At 43.3% G+C, this 21,832-nt stretch overlaps 1 protein-coding gene across 1 annotated transcript in view; it reads right to left on the bottom strand.

Moving 5' to 3' along the window:
- The window catches only part of PPEF1 (protein phosphatase with EF-hand domain 1), a 35,091-nt gene that overhangs the window by 5,451 nt on the left and 7,808 nt on the right, over positions 1 to 21,832 (bottom strand). The window contains exons 2-11 of the mRNA XM_082776935.1: positions 19,060 to 19,249; positions 15,914 to 16,041; positions 15,119 to 15,170; positions 10,690 to 10,853; positions 9,245 to 9,359; positions 7,213 to 7,259; positions 3,905 to 4,071; positions 3,058 to 3,094; positions 2,459 to 2,608; positions 198 to 392 (exon numbers count right to left, since the gene is read on the bottom strand). Coding sequence (XP_082633061.1) covers positions 198 to 392; positions 2,459 to 2,608; positions 3,058 to 3,094; positions 3,905 to 4,071; positions 7,213 to 7,259; positions 9,245 to 9,359; positions 10,690 to 10,853; positions 15,119 to 15,170; positions 15,914 to 16,041; positions 19,060 to 19,132 — 1,128 coding nt within the window. The 5' untranslated portion in view covers positions 19,133 to 19,249. The remainder of the gene's footprint in view (positions 1 to 197; positions 393 to 2,458; positions 2,609 to 3,057; positions 3,095 to 3,904; positions 4,072 to 7,212; positions 7,260 to 9,244; positions 9,360 to 10,689; positions 10,854 to 15,118; positions 15,171 to 15,913; positions 16,042 to 19,059; positions 19,250 to 21,832) is intronic.

Genomic DNA, 21,832 nt, shown 5'->3' with positions numbered 1-21,832 from the left:
CCTCCTTCCGAGGCTTAAAATCACAAGCCTTTTTTTACCAGCTGTACAAAATCATCTGAATAATGTATAGCTGGCTAGTATACTCCCCAGAACGATGTGTTACTGACACAAACCCCTTGGACTCAGACATGCCCTCTGAACAGAGCCCCTGCTGCTGCTGAGCAGGGGTCTCTGTGCCTGTCTTTGGTTTCACCTACTTGTTTCCATTCCTTCAGCGTGGGCCCTGGCTGCGAATTTGGGCAGGAAAGCTCAGTGAAGCCCGATGAGGAGAGCCTGCGTGTTTTCCCTGCGCCACGCTTGTTGGCAGCACATGTGCTGGGTCTGGCTGTTGGAGCGCCCTCCTTTCCTTGCTCCTCTCTCTCTGGCTGTGGTGGCCGCATCAAAGATTTCAACTTGAAAACAAAAAACAAAACTGATCAAACAATAAAACCCCACGGCATATTGGAAGAGTTACCAGAACACAACGATACAGAGGCACATCCATTCCCCCTTCCCATACGCAGCCTTTAAGTCTTGTGATGTCCTGAGCTCTCGTGTTTGGTAGAAGCTGCAGGTGTTTGCACCTGCGGGCATCATGCTTCACATCTGCCAGGCACCAGCCTGTTCAGCAGCACTCTCGTGTTCCTGTCACGAGACCTCGCTCATCCCAAGCCACACTCAGCCACCAGGTCTCACCGTACAGCAGGGCCAGCACTTGGGCTCAGGGCGGATACTTAAGTGCCCAGCCTCACTAGAGACTAAAAATATGCAGGTATATTATACTGAGGTCAAACCACACTCACTGCTGCTCTCACACAATAGCGTGCTGCTAGGTTAATTTGGCTGAAATCAATGTATCAAAGTATCAGGAGGATAACCATACAGTTCATAAGGTATTACTTCAGTCCCTTCACTGTTAAATAAATTTAACCTTCAGCATTTACAGACATCTGCTTTTTTGGAGTCCCGTGCTGTGGCTCCATGAATGCCCATTCATACAGACTCCCCCAGGGAGTATCTTTTCTTCCCTTTGGATATTCTCTCATACTGTCTCATCTTCAGACCATCACTAGAAAGTTTAACTATTTATCAAAGAAAATGATGCAAAAAATGATTCCCCGGAGCACTGACCGGCATCTGAAGACCTGTCAGTTGCCAGCTGTACCAATTAAAAGCCCTGAGTGACTGTGCCCTGAGCTGTGGCCCAGGCACAGCCGCTTCAACCTGCTACTTGTGCAGCTCACGGGTAGGCAGTGCCTCGGTAACACACCCATCCCTGCCCCAGGGAAAGCATGGGAAGGACTTGGCTCAGGGCTGAGACACCTGTATCCATGCCTAGGCACCCAATTTCAGAGTGCACTGGTTCAGCCAGCAGGGCCTGGGCGCAGATAACCAGGCGTATTCACCGCTCTTTTTAACATCCTTGAGAAACAAACTGGGCTGCAGCTGGCTGATGGGCAAAACATTTCTTTCTGCGCTAGGAATCACGAGGGTGAGAGCAGCAGCTCTGGGTTGCACAGCCACAAGTGACAAGGAACACATTTCAGCTGCTTAAACACTGGTGTCTTGTGCCATCTGGGGTGCTCTGCCATGTCTGTCAATTAGCACCAGGAAAACCAGACCTGGAGGAGAGCAGCAGAGGAGACCTGTGAAGAAGACTTTGTGCAGAGGCAGCCAGAGGCCACTGGGAATCCCCCCAGGCTTTGGCAGTGCTTCCAGGAACAGCACCAGAGACCTACATCTGTGCAATGGCAAGACCTGGATCTCCACCAGATCTCCTGGATCTCCACTGAGTATGAGGAGCCTAAGCAGCCAGCTTACAAGCAGGTACCTCTAGCTGTATAAATCTTCCAGACCAAACCCCACGCAATTTTCCACTGATTTGAAAAAGATGTGTTTGTTCATTCTAGAAAAATAAATAAATAAATAAATAAAAATGGATGCCTCTGTCTTCTAAATTTATGAAAAGCAGCAGTAGTTTCTGCTTGCTCAAGGCCAGGTCCCAAGGTTTACTCCTGCTGGAAGGACGCTCCCACATGTGCTGCCACGGGCGCGCTGCAAGGTGCAGAACGTCCCACACAAGCAGATGGCAGCAGCACAGCCCCGGGGCAGCAGGCGGTGCTAAAAAGATGTGGTTAGATTGATTTCTGAAGTGTTTAGAAATGCCTGAGAATTACGTACTTCTCATACTTTCTGGCTAATGTGTTATCACCGCGGGAAGGAGTATCTAAAGTGTCTTCAACTATTTTAAAGTCAAAAGACCTATGCCATTTTACAGCAGCCAAACAATTGGCTCCCAAGACCTACTGAAACCTCCCCTTCTAAAGACTGATTTTGAAGAAAACAAGACCTTTCTTTCCTTACATGCCTTATAAAGTAGCCATTTCCTTTCCTCATGCAAACAACTTGATCTTAGCATTTGTATTGCTAAATTTTTTAAAAAATATAAGAGTAACCCCACATGAATACACTCCCTTACCTTATTTCTCTCAAGTAAATATAGGAAATTCAAATCTGTCTTGTCTGAAATTCCTCCGTGTAGGATGAGTACTTTTTTATTAATTATAGTGGCAAGGGGGAGCCAGCTGAAGACATCTTGCAGAAGATACAAAATTACCTTCGCATGGACCTGCAAAGTATACTCTTGGGTTAGATCCTATTTTAGATAGATTCTGTTGCTTCTAAATTCAAGATTTTGCTGAGGTGTCTGCAACTGTCTGTACAAACAGTTCCTCCCAGGGGACACCCCAAGTTGCAACACCGACAAATATGACCTGAAATTTACTCTAAGAGCCATTCAAAAGTCTCTCCAGCACTTCATTTACCTCTCCGTGTGCTCATGAGTGGCCTCACCAATGCTATTTACTTCTTCCCACAGATCACTGAGCACAAGATGTTACCACTTTGAATTGTGTTGTCAGTTATGCCACTGAAAATCCAAAATAATTTTAACTACATTACTAAACTCATTCTGCACTATACCTAAATAATCTGGTTGGAAGTTTCCTTGTTCAGACATTTTTCATTTTACATGTGGAAGACTAAAAGAAAATACAGGGAAAGTAGGAAGAATCTTACCTTATACTTGCTCAAAACTTCATTGCTGAAGCCATATCTGAAAATAGAACAATGTCATGAACTGTGTTTTAGTATACCCTTTCTGCACCATTTTCCACACTACAGTGATTGCCAGGAATTTTCCAACCCTCTTTTCCTCCTGTCATTTATGTCTCACCTCAGTTTAAAAGTGCGTTCTTCTGTTTTATCTCAATAATTGAGTTAAATTGATTTCTTGTGCATATAAGGGATCAGAAACAGCGTCCAGACCAATCATTTTAAGCAGCCAATTTCCCATCTAAATGTAATAGCGTAACAGTTTTACCCTTTAGATATTAGAGAGAATTTTCAAAGGAACCTAACCAATGTTGTGTAAAAATTCCCTCAAAACCTGCATAGACAGCATCATCTATCATGTCCATCCCCCTTTTCCTCCCCCGTTTTTGGGAAGTGACATCTTAGTCTGAAGTTAAGCAAAGTCTCAGCTCCTGGTTTCCTGGTTCCATCATACTACACTCGTGTCTGTGGCTATGCTGTGGAAAAAGCCTATAATTAACTAAAATATAGTCCTTCCACCCATCCTCTGCTCTGGTACTCGGGCAGCTCCAATGAAACCACTGACTTCAATGGGCTGTGATTATGTCAGAGACAAGAAGTGACTCCGGTTTGAGTGTCTGTGCGTAACAAGGATGTACTTGGCTCCCCCTCACACATCTTGAAGATGCAAAGCTCCACCTGAATACCCAATAAAACATTAATTATGTTTTAGAAATCAGATGTTGGCACAGTGGCTAAAGCAGCATTCAAAAAGCTCCAACATTTCCAATAATGATCAGATACTCCCTCCTTTCCATCCGCTAAAACCTACCTCAAGTTTATGACATAGTCTTCATGGTTTCCTCTATTCAAGTGTACATCATTGGGGTAGATAAGAAGAAATGCAAACAGGATTATAAGTATTTCCATAGAATTTTGCCCTCTGTCAACAAAATCACCATTAAAGACATAAGGTTTTTTTTCTGAAGGTAGACCATTCTGCAGAAAGAAACAAAAACAAGGACATTTGAAGACTGTTATGCTATTGTAATAAAGGAAATATCATTTCTAATGAGAACTCCTTGCTATAAAACCTGGAAAAAAAAAAAAAAAAAAAAAAAAAAAAAAAAAAAAAAAAACATAAGCATAATACAGAACTCAGAAACACAGCATTTATTTCCACTGCTTAGAACAGAAATCTCCAAATCGGACATCCTATATGAACCATCAGAGAAGAGACGACCTCTCTGATGGTTCTTATGATGCTGCCTCTAATCCATTCCTCTGCCTATTAAATTAAATTGAAAGGGACCAGTAGGAACATTATTCTTGTAATAAAACATACTTTTCTCTTAATGCAACTGCTGCCGGGAAGTTGTGCACTTGCAAATAGAAGGGAATCACTCATTTTGAACAGATGACAAGAACTCCAGAAATTATCTTCTGACACAAGTCTGAAGGTCCTTGCATTTCCTTACACAGAAGAAAGTGGATTTCAGATATTTACATTTTTTGCAGTCTGTGCTTCCAGAACTACAGTCCGAATCTTAATACAGAGATGTGAAGAAATTCTTTTTTTTTCCAATTGCTTTAATCCTGAAAGCATTACTTGACTTTTACTCATACTTGCACTTTGCCAGGGGTGCTGTTAAAGACATACCAGGAAGCTTGTGCACCTGGAAGACTGCATGTACAGGTAGTTTTTATCTTTTTTTATTATTATTATTATTATTTTTTCCCCTGAAGATACAGAGCAATGCTTTATTGTGAATGGTGCCATCAGAAGCTACACCTGTGAATTGCTGGTACGTGCTGTTAGGTCAGTTATTAACACTCAACGGGTGCCATCAGCTTACACAAAGTATAGCAGCAGCCACGTGTAGCTTCATTTCCAGTCACGAGTACTGGAAATATCATTTTACTCTTGGCTTGCCAGGAAAAAGAAACTGCTGCTTTCACAAATGGTGTGCACAAGAACGATCAACAGAGCATCTACAAAACCATATGACCACTGCAGAAGCCACTCTGAGGAGGCCGGGCAGCACTGCAACATACCCAGCCTCCTGAATGAGGCTGTGTCAGACCAGGAGATGGATTGATCAAAGCTTTGCTTTAAAACCCACTGCCCAGCAGATGGTCTGTGTGCACACAGCCACGCCACAGCCACCATCCCCATGGAAGGACAGATGTGCTGATGTGCTCTCCAGCCTCTGCCCTGCCTCCCTTGCAAAGGCTTACCCGCAGCTCGTAGTTTTAAAGGAGAGTTTGTTTTAACTTCTGGCTTCCATGAGGAGTTGTGGTTCTGTTCCATGCTTCTGCAAAGTTTTTATTTCCTTTTCCACAGTTCCGACTAATAAGAGCAACAGCAAATGAAAGGCTGTTGCAGCCCCAACATGTCAAAGAGGTGAACAAGGCGCTCTGATGATTAGCAGCTTGCTGCTGGGCATCGTTACTGTATCGGCTGGGTTAGTGATTAATTAACTTCCTTTTGTTGTCTGCATTCTCTGCAGCTCCGGGCTATTCCTACTCCTAGCAGCTATTTAACAATCTAACCTAGCAGTACATATTTGAAAATGCGAGTGTTTCAAGGAACTCCAGGAAATGCTGTAATTTGACAGAGATTAATGCAGTGACCGAATGGACTTTACAAATTGGCTATTGAGATAAAAAAGGAATTCTCTGAGCCTCACCCTCGCTGGGTCTCAGCGTTACATGTGCTGTTGTGCCCAGCACTGTGCTGGCTGTGCTTTGTCCTACCGTGCTTGAGGTTTGGGGGCTTGTCCCAGCACCGTGACTCCACCACGCGCTCTCCTCTTCCTCAGCTGCTTGGAAATGAGGACAAAACATCTGCCCACTGCATAGGGTCTGCTGTGAGGAGAGGGACCCCAAAGCCAAACAGCAGCTGGCAGCATGAGCACTGCTGCCCAGGACTGGGGGGCTGGCTCTGAAGTCACTACAATCAGCACTTAGTCCTCACTCACACGTTTTTCTTAATTATTCAGAGATAGCTGCAGCAGTTACCTCCAGAACAGCTATTTTTTCCCCCCACAGGTCTGGTATGTGAAACCGACCTGAATCATACTCTGATTCTGTTTCAATATCCTGTTCCAAAAAGGAAGATTGCATAATTAAAATAACAGCTAAAAGGACTGGCTATATGTAATCAGTTAATAAGAAAAGCAGAGGCCTGCAGAGGCCTGATTATGCTTCAGCAGGCTTCAGGTACGCACTTGGACAAAACCACCAAGTTTCCATCCAGCCATGTCAGATAAAGGGTAGCAGCGTTGGAAGCAGAGGGGAATTACATCATTGAAACACCTGGTTTAGCTCTTTTCAGTCTCCATTCAGGGCCGAAGAATGTGTAAGGATCAGACACAAACCCTTTCCTCCGGAAAACTCAGATCGGAGAGACTATCTGCTAAATGAAAGGTGGTGATTCATGCCAAAGATAAATGGGAAACTAAATATAGGAAAACTCCTGCACCTTCGGTTAAATATACAATGGTGAAAAAGATAGCCTGGAGCTCCTTTTTTTTTTTTTTTTTCACCTCAGTAAAAGAGAGTTATGCTTTTTAACTTGAAAAGCGAGCAGCTGTTTAAGGATATGGAAAGGACATCCAAGGTATTTCCATTTTGTGCAGACTATATGGTTGCTTCCAAGGTTTCAAAAGCTTTTAAACAGATAGCACCCTTTTTTGTTTCCTGTAAACAAACAATAATGAAAAACACCTTTATGGGCACCAGTGAAATGGCCCAAGAAAGCTTCTGCATTATCTGCTTGAGGACTGAAATTATCTGTGGTATAGTGTCACATCAGGAACTGTTAGTTCTGGATTTTAGACCTCACTCAGCATGGAATAGGAAATGTGGGCTGGATGTGGTAGACACTGCAAGGAATCCTTTAAGTTCATGCTCTAGCTTGACATTTAGGAGACAAATCTCCTGGATCTCCTCTTCCACAGTGAGCAGGAGAAGGAGAAGGAAAAGCTATGACAAAGGCACCATTCAAGTTGTTCTGGGGTTTATGTGTGTGATAGGTGCACACACATTTACAGTTCTAACAGTGATAAAAACTATCAGTCAAATACATGTTCTCAATAACAAAAAGTCAAAATGATATATCACAGGCTGCCCACTTACCTTATAAAATATCAAAAAAAGATCATCCAGATTTCCATGCAAGTCTCCTACAGGAAACAAAAACATATATGTCCTCTGTTACCAAATACATGGAATTATAAAACTGGAGTTATAAAAACTAGTCCTAAGAAGTTTTTCTCCATGCCTTCTTTAGTAATTGGCATTTTCCCTAATAATTTGCCTTGTATTGGGATTATATCAGCTTCATGTTAAGGTACACGCTGAAGTTGCCTAATAAAACCAGGCAATAAAACACTTAAAGAGTACACAATTGTTTTGCATAAAGTTTCTGTCCTTGCAGCTGGATCTGAAGATCAGACCTGTCACACAGGTAAAGGTTTGCTCAGGGAAATGGAGGTAAGATGAGCAAACACAATATCAACCTGGAAAACAGATTAGTATTTCAGAGATATGATAGACTTCCACATACCAACAGGTTTGAATTTACCAAGTAGCCTACTGTATGAAGCACAATCAAGCATCTGTCTGGTTCAGAGCCAGGTTTTGATGACTACTGATGGAGGGAGCGTCCGTGCCTGTACACCTTGGTGCAAAAGCCACAGGAGCAGCAGAGTTGTCCCTTCCTGAGGTTTATTTTGGAACAGGCAGGGGGACCTCACCCCCCTGCACTGCCAGTTCCCCACACCTGTGGCTCACCACCCTGAAGCCACAGAACTGCCTGAGAACAGGCTTTCTCCACCAATGGTTAAGAAAATGATTTAGTGGGTGATATTGGTGGTAGGGGGGTGGTTGGGCCAGATGATCTTGGAGGCCTTTTTCAACCTTAGTGATTCTATGAAAAGATAGAAGGGTCATTTCTAACCATGTCCATATGTCTTCTGTGCAACTTTTGGTTGATGATGAACCTGCTGGAGTCACTCAAAGGACTCCTTTGGGCCATGATAGATTGTAAACACGTGTGGGCACAAACACTTCACATGCGTATTCAATTTGCATTATTTGTTTGAAATTAGAAGGAATAGAAGGAGGGACAGCTTATTTAAATGACATCAAGACTTTTGGACCAATTAAGTTTAAAAACCTGCTTCCCTCCCGTATCTATCTGGCTGCAAAAGCTGTTAGTGTCAACGGCAGGAAGGGGAGCCCTTCAGATACTGCTTTCACAGCACAAATGAGATACAAACAACAGGAGGGATGTTTTGATTCACACCAACGTACTGTAGTGAGCAAGCATGACTCCATGCTTCCTCAGTTTGGAGAGGTATTTTATTTGGTTGGTTAACAAATCATTGTTTGTCCAGAACATTATTTAAAGAAGCCCTTTCCTGGTAGTTGAAGTTGGTGCACAACCACATCTTACAAACATCAGTTACTGTTTCACACGTGTTGCAGTGCCCTTCCATGCGCTGCTTTACCATTACACACAGCACAGACACGGCTGTCGGAGCTGATGCCACCACTGCTCTTCTGTTCTGCAGCTACTGCTTCCTGTGCCGTAGCAGCATGCTGCATCCCTTTGCTCATAAGTTACAAAAACATAATCAAATAGATGTGCAATGAGCTCTTAATTCTTCACCTTGTGACATATCGTTCTGTGAGGCTAATTTGTTCGTTGCATAAAGACTGATGCATCCTCTTGGGTACCTTTAGAAATGAGGGTTTATTTATACATTTCAATTTGTTCATGATAGTCACGCTGTCTATGAAAGGTCTTGTTTGCTGCTCCTATTACACCCACATTAAAATCATCAGTGAGTAAACTATCGTGGTAAAGTCTTTTTCTCAGTCAAAGGACCAAGCACTGAGAACCACAGCCAGTGATCACAGTACTTAGTGGCACTTTAGAGCTGGAAGTGCAGCAATATTTAAGCTGCACTGAAGTATTAATTGAACTAATACTGACTCATTCAGAAACTTTTAACAAGAACAGGAAAGAGGAGGAGAAGGACTTTTTTAAAATACACTCAGTGTAACTCAGGAACATTGTTTTGTTTGGTTGGTTTGCTCCCATGTATGCATTGATTACAAAAATAATAAATGCCCAAAGCAGTTATCTTCCTTGGCATCTTACCACAGATGGTTATCTCCTTGGAGTAGGAAACCGAAACAAGGTTGATATTTGGCTTCTCTTTGAGAACCCTCCTGGTTTCACATAGCAGCTTCAGTACGTAGTGGGCATGAAGCAGCTATGAAAAAAAAAAAAAATCGGGGAGAAAAGGAAGGCTTTTTAGGAGGAGCAGTAAAGACTGCTTTATTAGCACTACACACATATTGCCAAGGAAGCTGTATCAGATTATTTGTACTACAGATCTCCCTTAAATATGTTTACAGGCTGCATGGTTTAGTGCTGGAAATTAGGAGCGTTGGTAGCTTTGCACTTGCTTAGTGAGCTTGCTGTTCATATTTTCCCATTTTATTTCTAGTGTACCATTTCTACTCTTCCCATCTACAGAAATGGTAAGCAAGTGGGTAATGCAGCACTCAGAATCATTGCTTAAGGTCATCTGTTCAAAGTAACTAAAAAAAAAAAGATGTGCTTCTAAAAAGAAAACAAAACAAAAACAGAGGCCATAAATGGTATTTCAGCAAATTGCACAAATACCAAGGAGAGGGAACTCCAGCAAGGGTTGCCTTGCTAATGCTCATTGTGAAGATGTTACGAGAACGGAACACTCAGCCTTCAGAGATTGCTCCTTTCAGAAGGGATGCAGCTCCTGTAAAAGTGCTCTCCTGGTCTTCCCTGCTAATGCTTCTTACGATAATTTGGTCAGTAAGTGATTTTTAAGGCATTTAATTCAAACACAGATGGATGAGCTACAGATTGACTCTTCGAGATTAATGTTTTTAAGACAAACAAAAAAGGACAATTGCCTATAATAATTTCCTTACCAAAATGCCAGCCACAACGAGGTGAAGTCTGGGTAGGCTCATTTATCATACGCTTTATATTGTGCTATTTTTAAGATAAGTCTCCACAGAAAATTGGGGGGGAGCAAAACACCATTCGGTAAATTAAAAGCAAAGTAAGACCCCTTATATAACCCCAAAGTTATCCCTTATATACAGTATATTGTTAAGATCACGAGTTCAAACCAAGCCCTTCCAAGTAAAGCAGTGGCAGCCAGAGCTCACAAGATCTGTGCTAGCACGTTGGCCACACTTAATATTCACTCTCCTCACTGCAGTGGGGTCTTGCACACTGGAATGAGGTGATTAATCCCTGCAACTCAGTTCATCTTTAAGGAATGGGGGGAAAGTGAATCAAACCTGGGAACTGAGAAGTGGTGCTTTGGGTTTTATTGGGTTAGCTCCCAACCTGACTGGATTCCTAGGACAGCTCACCACTTGCCTGTCTGACCACTGAGTGTTAGCAGAAAAGAGCAGTGGGATGGAAAGGAAGGCAGAAATATCTCTTTGAGCACCAGTTTAGCCTTATAGTCAACTAACTGTGGGGTTTCAATCTGACAGAGAGGTAAAACAAGTAAAACAAATGAACCAATCCTAGTTGCAATGTACCTGTCCGTTCTTGAAGGCATGAAGAAGAGCATTGGCATCTGCAAGAGTAAGGGGGAACGAGAGCCGTGGTCCGCAGTAGGAGTCTGGAACCTCAATATTTTCATATTCAGTTAGATATGAGTCGACCTCATGAGAAACGGAGGGGCTGATGGAGGTGTCAGCAACTGCAACAAGAGGGAAGAAAAACAGGAATGTGGAAACTCCAGCAGTCTCACAGGGGGCTGTAACAGAGCGACCAGAAGCGGTGGATGTTTCTGATGCTCTCCCTGCTGCAGTATGGGAGCAGCCAGCTCCTACCTCATACAGGGGAGCAGCTCTGGGTTTTCCCAAACTGACCCACAATGCTAAACAAACCCAGAAACAAAAACAAACAAACAAAACCAAAACACAGCCTGTCACAGGCTTTCTCCTTCCCCCACACAGCAAGGAGATTCAGAAGTCGATCATCCAGGGACTGTCACCTGCTTACAGTTCAAGATTACACGGTTAGTACCAGTTTTAAGGAGATGCTTGTGCTGCTTTTATTTTCTACGTTAAAAAAGCCAGCAGCCAAGCAGTGTTCCTTCACAGCAGAGTGCATGGCACTCCCTTCTGATATGAGGAGACAATGCCAGCTCTTGGGTGGCTGCCATAAAACCACTGGAAGACCTAAAAGCAAGCAAAGCCAGCTTCTCATTTTCCTGAAGATGGAGAAAGCAGGAGTGTTGCTAATTGCTTCAAGCCAACATTTTCTTGCAAACCCTTTATACATAACTGAGAGAACAGCTGATTTCACTGTTTGCTCCCTGCAGACTGTCTTTATCATCTCTTATTCTAAGGGAGACACCTAGAGCCCTAGAGGATGGTGTTCTGCAGGCTGCTGTTGCAGAGCTGCTTGTGTGAGGTGGAAACTCTTTTTGCTGGGCTGACGGTAAGCCTTCTGTAACCCTGCAACTGGAAATGCAGATACGTTATTTGTTGCTGAAGGAATACCTGTGGTGGTGACTCAAAACGCACAGCAGCCAAAACCTGCATGTGGCCTCATAAATTCCGAGCTTCATAAAGGCCAGCTTGTCTTTCTCCGGCATAAAATTCACGTTAAAGAAACAAGCAGATAAAAAGCATCCTTTTTACCAGCTCCGGATTTAAAACCAAAACTGTTTCTGCTCAGCTGCTCTGCTGCGAGCCGATCGGCACCCTCTGTGCGCAGCTGTGCAGAGGGACGCAGGCTGCAGGGAAGGAGGAGGTGTGCAGGGCTCAGAGCTCCCACCAGGTCCTGCCCAGGTGCTCTCCTCTTGTGACTCCTCCAGTGTCAGCGGTCTTCTCAGCTGCACAGACACCTGCCCACGCCTGCTCCCTCTCCATCCCTCCCATCCTGCACCGCCTCGGCTCCCTTCTGGCAGGTGTCCAGGCTGGGAAACCCAATCTCCTTCCCTGCAGGGCACAACTCTGCAAAGCACACCCTGATTTCTGCCTCTGGATGAAGAATCAAAAGGCAGCCGTGGTCATTAGCCGTAGAGTGCTCTTACGTCTCCTCGGGCAGCCTTTCAGCTTGATTTTCAGGCTCCTTCCCGCACAGGGTGTCTCACCCGGGAGCAGTCAGCACCTCTTCCACTAATGGATGTCCTAATGCAGCCTGGGGATTAGCGTGTGCTGGCCCCTACTCGCAGACCCCACAGGGCTGCCAGTGGCCATACCCCACATTAAACAAACACAAAAGCTCCAGGCACTGATGCACCAGATGCCAGGTTAATGGCAGATGGACCAGGAGCCCAAGAAGAGGATGAAGATTTCCTTTGTGCCCCAAGCATCTGTTCCTTCATCCTGCTCATGGTGTGGTAAGCTGCAGGCTGTGGCTTATTCCCCACTGCAAGAATCACTCTGTGCAAAAAGCTTCAGAAGGCTGTCAGTGCTGTACGGGAGCTGTGGTGGGGTGTGAAGCTGCAGAGAGCAAGACTTGCTCAGTTCCTTTTTGAAGAATGACTCTGGGAGGTGGCCCAGGGACCTGAGAGGCACAGACAGGGCTGCCTCAGACTCCCAGTCCCAGCACTTTGCCCAGAACACGTCTGCAACCTTCTCACCCCTGGTGTGCACACAAAAGAGTGAGTAAATGGGTCACCTTTCGCTGGAAAAGCAGTTTTCTTCATCTGACTGGAGATCTCTCGACTGAAAGGCTGAGTAGGTACACAGATTTTTTTTTGGTTTTAATGGAGGGAGAAAAGTGTAGGATGGAAAACATTTTAATTCTTACTTCCTGCCAACCCTTGGGAAATAGCCTTTAATCACCAGCAGAACAAGAACAACACACAGCTACGTAATACCCCAATTGCAACTCCAACTGCACCGACATCTTAAGCAGGACGAGAGGATGAAAAGAGCTTCAGGGTACAACACAAACAATCACATCAAAAGCACTACCTTGTTAATGACACGGTGACTGCTTTCTTTCTCTGAAAAAACACATTCTGAACAAGCAGATTCCAAGATGAATAGAGGAGTCCTGAGGGGTTTATAATGTAATGAAAAACGGGGATCACAAAATCTTCAGGCAGCTTTCTCATCGTGACATACAGAGAAGAGCAGGCAGCCTGTGCTCTGGTAAGAATATTATTTGCTATGTTCTTGGAGAAGGCTTTTGAACAATGTGCTATCGCCCTCATTTAAGTGACCTGACACCAATGAAAAAAAAATAAATTAAAAAATCAGAGAACTGTGGGTTTTAGAAAATACTTGGGAATGGCAAAGCTAATTTGAAAGCTTTCTGCTTGTTATGTTTACGCTCACAGTGGCTCCCATCTTAAGACCATGATCCAGCAGAAATGGAAGCAGTTCATTAAAGAACCTCTCTGTTTGGCACAGAGTTTGCTTAAATCACTGGCGTAGGCACAAGTACTGCAAAGGTCACTCGGCGGCACAGGCAAGCAAGAGCTTGCAGTGAGGAATGCACACGGCCAGCTGTTGGACAAATTTAACCACAAACCAGGCAACACAAGTTCAATATGCAGTTTCTCAGTCTGAAAAATCCTTTGTGCAGAAGACTCTGGTCTGCTTCTGTATTAAACACGTATCTTACACAATCTTTCTGTGTCATTTTTGGTGTTGCTGGAGGCACCTCAGTTGTGTTAGTCCCTTCTGTCAAAATAGGCATGGTTAAAAAGGTGGATAAATCACCTTTTACAACAAGCAGTTGTAAAATTCCCTTTTAATATGATAATGAAAGTAGAGATTAACACTATTGTACCAAATCCCAGACCTAACACCAGAATTTTCTTCCTTGCTCAGGTGAAAAAGCTGAACTGAGGTCACCATCAGCACACAGAAGCAGGTGAAGTGAGCAGTGTTTTATTTTCTTTAAATTTGCCACTTCCTTCCCAGGAAGTTAAATGACTTTTTGCAGAATAAGACGATAATGGAAAAAAAAAAATCAAAGGAAGGACAACTGTATCATCTGTCTTGGCTTTGCAGCAAGGCTCAAATGTAATTTCTTTCTCTGCAGAGCACAGAGAGGCACTCTAAGGTATTTAAGAGAGAAAGGCTACAATTTCTAATGGTTGTCGTTAGAACACTGAACCACTTACAGTTTTGGTGATGGTTTTAGCCTGCTATCAAAGTGCCTTGTGCAAATTTTAATTGGTGTATTCTGTGGCTGGACCAGATGAAGGAGAAAGTATATTCTCTTGTAATTGAATAGGAAGGGGGCAGCCTCCTTTTTAACAGGGCTGAGATTAGATCTTTTCTCAATTTGTTCAGGAAGTCGGTGTTCCTTTTCTGGCTTTGAGAAGTCACTTTCAATCTGTCCTTCTGTCGAGTTTGACTTAAAAGTAAGTTTTGCCCAAGCATCCCCAAACACTTCCAAAATTAAAGATTAGTAACCATCTCAGTTAAAGCTCAGATAAACATTTATCCCCAGCAGTTTAAATGTATTTCATTTTTTATCATTGACATACTGGTACATTTTGTAGCAAAATCTAGACTAAATTAAGTTTAAAAGTGGTCTAAAACTACTTTAGGAAAAAAAAATAAAGAAAAAGGAAGAACGAAACCACCTCTTTGTTTGATTACACATGCCCTAAACCAACTAGTCACACTTTTTCTACATAATCATGTCTCATAGTCTAAGAAAAACATGCACAGAAAACTGTAAATTGGGCAGTAAGACTAGCATGAGAACAGCTCAGTGGCAGTGACATGTAAGAAAGCTCTCTGAGCACCTCTGAGCGTTCTTATAGAGGACAACGGGGATCCATTCCTGTCTGACATCTTGACTCACTGCACAGATATTGACTGGAGTCAATACTTAAAATTCTACCAAATTCAGCAATATTTGGGAAAGGAAAGCAAATCTCATCCCAGCATGTGCCACAGGCTGTAAACATTACACAGAAAATTAACTTCTCTCACATAAGGTTTTCAAACAGGATCCCCATTTGACTTTGACTTTTATCCTTACCTGCATCAGGACTAGCATAGCGCTCCAGCATGAATGTGAAAAAGCTGGCTAGCTGAATAAGGAAGAGAAAAGAACAAACACATACTGATCAGTTCAGGGGGTCCAACAAGCATTAACATTCTCTTTCCTTAGTCATATATTAGCAGTCTTACATGTAGAGGGATCTGTGACTCTACTGTATGTTCCCATAGCATCACCTCTAAAGCAGCAGGTTGACATTATTTGAAGACATACAAAATTCCAGGCCTACATCAATGTTGTTTATTTTTTGGGGTGTAATTCATCTTGCCCATCATCCAGAATATTTGCTTAGACTTCCTTTCCAGTCGATAGAAAGAAACAGCCACTATTCACCCAATTCACTTTAGACTGATGCTAGATTGAACACAAAGCCTTAGAAGTTCCTAATACCCAGTACTGTCCCTGAAGGAAGCCTGGGCTGATGTACTGAGAGATTGATATCTCTGTTTCCCTCTTTCACATGTCTTGCCTTGCTGACTCATTTCAGATCACCCATAGCGCAATGACATGCAGTCCCTGGCAAACACAGCCATCCTACAGGAACTTCTAACCTAGATGTGGTTGTATGGGCAGATGGGTGTCCTACAGCTTACGTAGTTTTATATACACACACACACACACACACACACGACTTAACTAGTTCACGTGTGAGACAGGGAACTGGTTTTATTATTCAGGACACAGCTTTGTAGGGAGAAACAGTCTCGTGTCCATTTTGTTTGTGCTCTGGGAATAACACAGCTGCTTGTACAGGAAGAATTGAGGATTACAAACCTGTGCTTGATCTTGCTCATCAGCATATTCGATTGACTGAAAAATATTCAGAGAATAGCAGCGACTGATCTCTAGCTGGGCCCTTTTAGAGCGGTACCATTTCTGGATGAGAACAGCAGCTTTAATTGCTGTCAAAAGAGAAGGCAATGGATCAGTGCAATGAAAACACACATTACCTTTGCAGAACTTTGCAGACAGATGACAAATTCAGTCCATTGTGCACAGTCAACATTACGATGGAGGTCTGTAAAAATAAGACTGAAAAATGTTTTCTGATAATGAATACATGATGCATCAATTCTCTCTGTCTTGAGGGACAGATCCCAAACTAGCTGACTTGCTCAAGCCTGTATTATTAGAAACCTTCCCCATTTCTTTGTCCTGAAGATAGTAAGCATATAAGAAGTCTGCCATGTCCAGCTGATGGGCAGTATGTGGGTTTTGAGAAGGTAAGGAAAGAAAGATCAATTTTGCCTACTAATGAAATGTATTCCTTTACCAAGCTGCAGTAAAAAGCTTCAGACTTTGCAAGCTGTAACATGAGCTTCGTGTAATGACAAAGCTTGTAAGAACCTCACTTAACAGAAAGTTTTTGCCTGCCCAGCTATATCAGCAAGCCACAAGAATACAGATCTTGGGATAAAATGTTTACAAACGGTATTGTACATATATATTGATGTACACAGTATTGTTTACAAACGGCCTTTGCCTCCAGCTCTGCAGCTAATATGTCTTTTCAAGGAGCTTCAGGGCTACTCACCCTTAACAGCTCAGCATAAGACACACACAGAAAAAGTCTTTATGTTTCTGATCTTGGGGTAACAAGTCAAAGCAGCTGCAGGACAATGCTATCAAAGGAATAAGGACCAAAGGAATACATTTATCTGAGCTCCTGACTCTGGCAGGAACCACTGCTCATTTCTGAGCAGACATGATCAGGAGAAACAGGGGAACAAAACCAAGATGTTCTCCAGAACTCCAGGGTTTGATACAACCATCGCTGCACAGCACTGCTGCTTCATGAAAGAGAAAGAAGAGGAAACTAAAAACAACACTTACATCCTAACACTAATATGCTGGTATTTTACTACAGTTGCTAAAATAAACAGTTGATACTAAAACCAAACCAAAGCAATGAATAATAGCCAACAGCCCAGACTAGTGCTTATTTTTTTTTCCTGCAAAACAGCAAAGAAAAGCTCTGCACTAGAGGAACAACAGTTTATACTTGTCAATCATTTCAGCTGATTGCACATACCAGGGATTATAAGAGTAGGATGAGTGGCACCCTCTGAATGGGAATATTTTTTTCTTAAATTGACAGTTACACAAGTAAAGAATAACCTCTGTGGAGATGTGATTCTATTAATATGTATAGCACTATAGATTTTTTTTTTTTTTAATAAAAATCTGTACAGGTGCCATAGTAGCATGTTGTTTGCTTATTTTACCACTAACAACTATGTGGCACAGTTAAATTGCTCAAGTTTTCTAGTCCAGACAAGGCCGAAATCAGCAAGGACTCCCATCCTACAGATATCGTATCCCTCCTAGAAAAATCCCCTGCTTGAATGAAGTGCAATCCTTATACGATTAGGAGCACACTCCCCACCCTGCATAAGCTCTGGGATCTCTCTTGTGTTCTGTCCTTTCTGGAATTTCCCTCACCCCAGACCTGACAGCAAGGCTGTCATCTTTTCTGTTTAGACGAGTCCCTAAGGGGGCAGAGCAGAGCCACCAGCACAGAAACTGATTTCCAGCATCAGAACCATGAAACTCCCCATTAAATCCCCTCTGGGTTGCTTAATGGTTGGGCCCTGGGCACTTGCAATGAATATTGACAAATATGGTTAATGTTGCAAATCTATCAATATTTGCTCATTTTTTAAAATTGTACTTATTACAGCACTGTTATTCTCAGGACTAAATCGGAACATGATTTTCACACTAGGCTAAACTGCTGCTGCAAAATAAATCACCAGTTGTGGAAGATCTCTACACCACCAAGTATCCATCAAATGTATGTTATTAATGCATTAGAGGGATGTACAGCCTCAGACTGCAGGTATAATGATGGTTTTGCATAATTTGGCTAGTGCTGAAGAGCAAAAAGACTACCACCAGCAACGGGAGAGGACAAGACATTATGAAACAAGCACACGGTTATAAGCCAGCTTTGTGGTAACAGAACCTGGCTCCACACCAACATGTAGCGTTGGTTGTAGGCTGAGAAAGGAATTCAGCTCCTCATGGCCTCTCTGAGTTTTTGCACCCTCAGAAATATTCCCAAGTAACCTGTCTCTGTGGCCCTGCAAGGCACATAGGTGCATGGCATGCAAAACCAAAAAGGAAGGACCCCAGCCTTCCTTTATGGATGGGTGTGGGACTCCCACCCAGCAGTGCCTTCCTTTTCCTTTTCAACCAGTGCTGTTTGGTGTAATAATCTAAGATAATGTGTGGTGTCAGGTACCACAGCTCCCAGTAAATGTTTTAACATCAAACCTTGAACATGAATATGAAGGGTCAGAACAGGGGTCTCTGAGACAATCCTGTATCTCTCCTGCCTGTGCAAAGTCCAGGTGTGTTGCGCTGAAAAGCAGAGGGCCAATAAATCAGTTTTTAAATAGAATGTTTATTCATGTTCTGTGGGGCCTTCCCACCAACAGCCTCAGTGGCTGTCAGGGAGAATTTCAGGCCAGACTTACCTGGCAGAAGGTCAGTTTGGGGATTCACTGTAGTAGCTCTGTTTCATTGCATTCATTTCATTATCACCCAGCAGCAGGGAAATGGGAGCAGTTTACCCAGGAACCTCATGTTGTGCACAGCCACGAAAGGCCCCCCTCAATCCCATACCCTATATGCTTTGTCAGTGCCAGAGTGAGTGAGCACATGCCTGAAATTTAACTTCTGTTCTCTATCAGTCTTTTCCAACCCAATGTGTAGATGCTACAGGTGCTCTGCAGTTGTCTCCTGACCTCAGCCAGCATCCGAAAACTATGCACTCCTTTAAATAAAGAAAATTTGGGGGAAATTATTTTCTCTGAACAAGCATTTGACAACAGGGCTATGGGGAAATACTATCTTGCAATCCTCTTCCTGTGGTACAGAGAGAACACCTCTGACGTGGAGATGATGGGAGCGCTCACCTTTTTCTGACTTGCTTTCTTCTCTGTCTTCTATGGAAGCGTTGCACCCCATGTCTGTAGCAATGTGCTCCATTGCCTGGTTTTAATGACTGCTGGTAGGAAGCATGTGTCTCTCGCTTTTAGTGTTGCATGCATCGCTCATGTTGGTCCTTCAGCCACGAGGAGGGCTCCTGTGCTCCTCTTCTCACTGCTAAGAGGAGGAGGGGAAGGAGAGAAAAAAAAAAAAATCTTGAAAACACAGACCGTAAAGCACCTACAGCTCATCACTAATGACTTCACAGCACGCCCCATAAAAACTGAACTAATAAACCATACTCATTTTTTTCCCTTCAGATCTGATCACCATCAACTTGCACTCAAGACAGAGGAACTCAGAGATGAATACAGTTTGCTCCCGACATGTTAGTTGAAATGTTAATGTGCACTGGGGATTTCTTAGCCCAAACCAAAGCCTCACTACTACAGACAAGTAATGAGACAGGCATGTTGCTTTTTATTCTTGTGATTGGAAAATTGGAGCTGTGGAATACTAAGGACTTGAAACTACATCTGATGTTACTACAAACAAGCAAAAAAATAAATAAATAAAAATAAAAAACAACAAACACCAGTGCTTTTAACACTGCTCATTTGAAAAGCAACCTTAGCATCCCATTTATCCCTTTATCCCTCAGTGTCCTAAAGCTGTTTATCATTTATTTACAGAGAGAAGAAAGTTTTCCCATAGATTCTAGATGAACAGAACCTCCCACCACAGATTTATACACAATAAAATCATAACCACCAACCACTTTACGAGGAGAAACAGTGGCACGGCAAATTGCTTCACAATCAGGTTTAATTTAAATAAAACATCAAATTTTCTGTTGCATTTCTATAGAAACATTCTAAAAAGACCCCTGATTTCAATAAATAATGTACATTTTGTGTTGTCTGCTACCTTCTAAGTCAATATTTATTTCAGGAAAGATGAACTTTAGGTTTGGGTGTTTATGGAGTCTGCTTTTCTTCCCTCTGAAGGGAAACTGAAATCCAAAAAAGTGTGGTTGTATTAATTTTGAGCCAAGCAATGATTCTGACAGCACCAAATACAGCACTGATACTGCCAATGGCTCGACTTTTCTCTCCAGACCACTGCTACTGCCCTGAGCACCACCTCTGCACATGCCCTCTGCAGAGAAAGAGGAGCCTTCGCTAGACCATCTCAAACCAGCCCGTCATGACCTGAGCAGCGATCTGAAGACTAAGACCAAACCAGAGCTCACAATCTCAGCCTTGCTCCAGCAAGACCACCTGTGCTCAGGGGCAGGGCAGCGCGTCCTGAGCAACCGGGGAACGTGAGCCCCAAACAGAACCACCAGTGCCCTGATGACCCAGGCAAGTGAAGGCCATGGCACCCTACTTGCTACCACTTGGGCTTCTCTCCCAGTCGTCCCCGCTCTTCCCTCCTCCTACCCCTAAATTCTTTGACTTTGATCATCATTGAGTGAAGGAATAACAGAGACAGGAACAGAAGTTTTATGCTAGCAGCAGGAAATGAAGCCTTACGCTCCAAGCCTGGGGAAGCATCATCTTCGGTCCCAAATGTCTGTATCCTGAAGTGGACATAGACAATGTTCAACCTACTGCCTTGTTTCCTGATAGCTTCTCAGGTGGCTACAGAGCTGCCCTGGCAGCCAGCCTACATCTCCAGATCCACAGCCTCATCTATTGAAGCCTCCAGCACAGCCTCCACCCGGGCTCAGTGAATTCTCCTTCTGCTCTTCTGGTCAGACTACAGGACCATGAAAAATCGGAACAACCCACTGTGGAAAGAGCCAGTGTCTCCCCCGGGCAAAAGCTCTTCTTTGCTCCTAACCAAGCATCTCCAGAGGAAGAAGTCCCTCTTCTTTTCCCCCAAGGTACATCAGTTCAAGGTATCTCCTGCTCTGTGCCAAACATGTTTCAAAATACCAGGCAAAGACCACGAAGGCCTTCCATGGGTAAGAAGGTTGAAAAACAAGTGTTTAAAATTTAGAGTTATTTCTATGAACATATTTACAATGCAATGCAGTGGTGGCTGGTGAACAATCATTTGCCATCACAAAATTCCCCAAAGTGTTTCCAGGAGAAATGGAAAGTTGGGCTTTATCTCAAGGTATCAGAAAAGGTATCAGAGAGAGAAGGTAGCTGGATGAGAATTTGGGACATAATGCTGTGTTAGCATCCTGGATACTGTATAATTCACCTTTAAGGGAGTCTGTCGTGTTCACTAAAGAGCAGACAATAATTCAGCACCTACAAGGCAGTGATCCATCCCATTCCTAGATATAACTCCAAGAAATTGCTACATTTCCCTCAGTTCAGCAGAAAGGCGAATTTGTGATCGGACAGGCAATGAATACATGGCCCATCCACTGAAGCGGAATAACACGTCGCTCCAACCATGCCAACAGACATGCAGCAGGCCAGGCAGCAGGGACACATCCTGCTCTTTTTTGGGTGGGAGTCCCTGAAGGCTGAACTGCAGCAAGCATTTGGAAACCTGGCTGTCAGGTCCTGAGCTGCCTGATTTGCAGAGACGATGAACCGGCAGCGTCTGATACGGGTGTAATAGGTGCTGCCCCAAATCAATCACGCCTTCAGCTTCTCAGTCACGTAAAGACCAGGCTGCCTCAAAAATAAGGGAAATCTCGTAAAGATTTATAGCTGACTTCTAATGAAATCAGGCTGCAGGTCCTTTGGGCAGAGAGCCGTTTCTTCAAGCCTAGTGCTTCTTTTAAATTTAGATAAG

Source organism: Aythya marila (genome assembly GCF_965140915.1).
Source record: "Aythya marila genome assembly, chromosome: 1".
Lineage (NCBI taxonomy): Eukaryota > Metazoa > Chordata > Aves > Anseriformes > Anatidae > Aythya > Aythya marila.
This window is presented reverse-complemented; position numbering and strand designations above follow the sequence as displayed.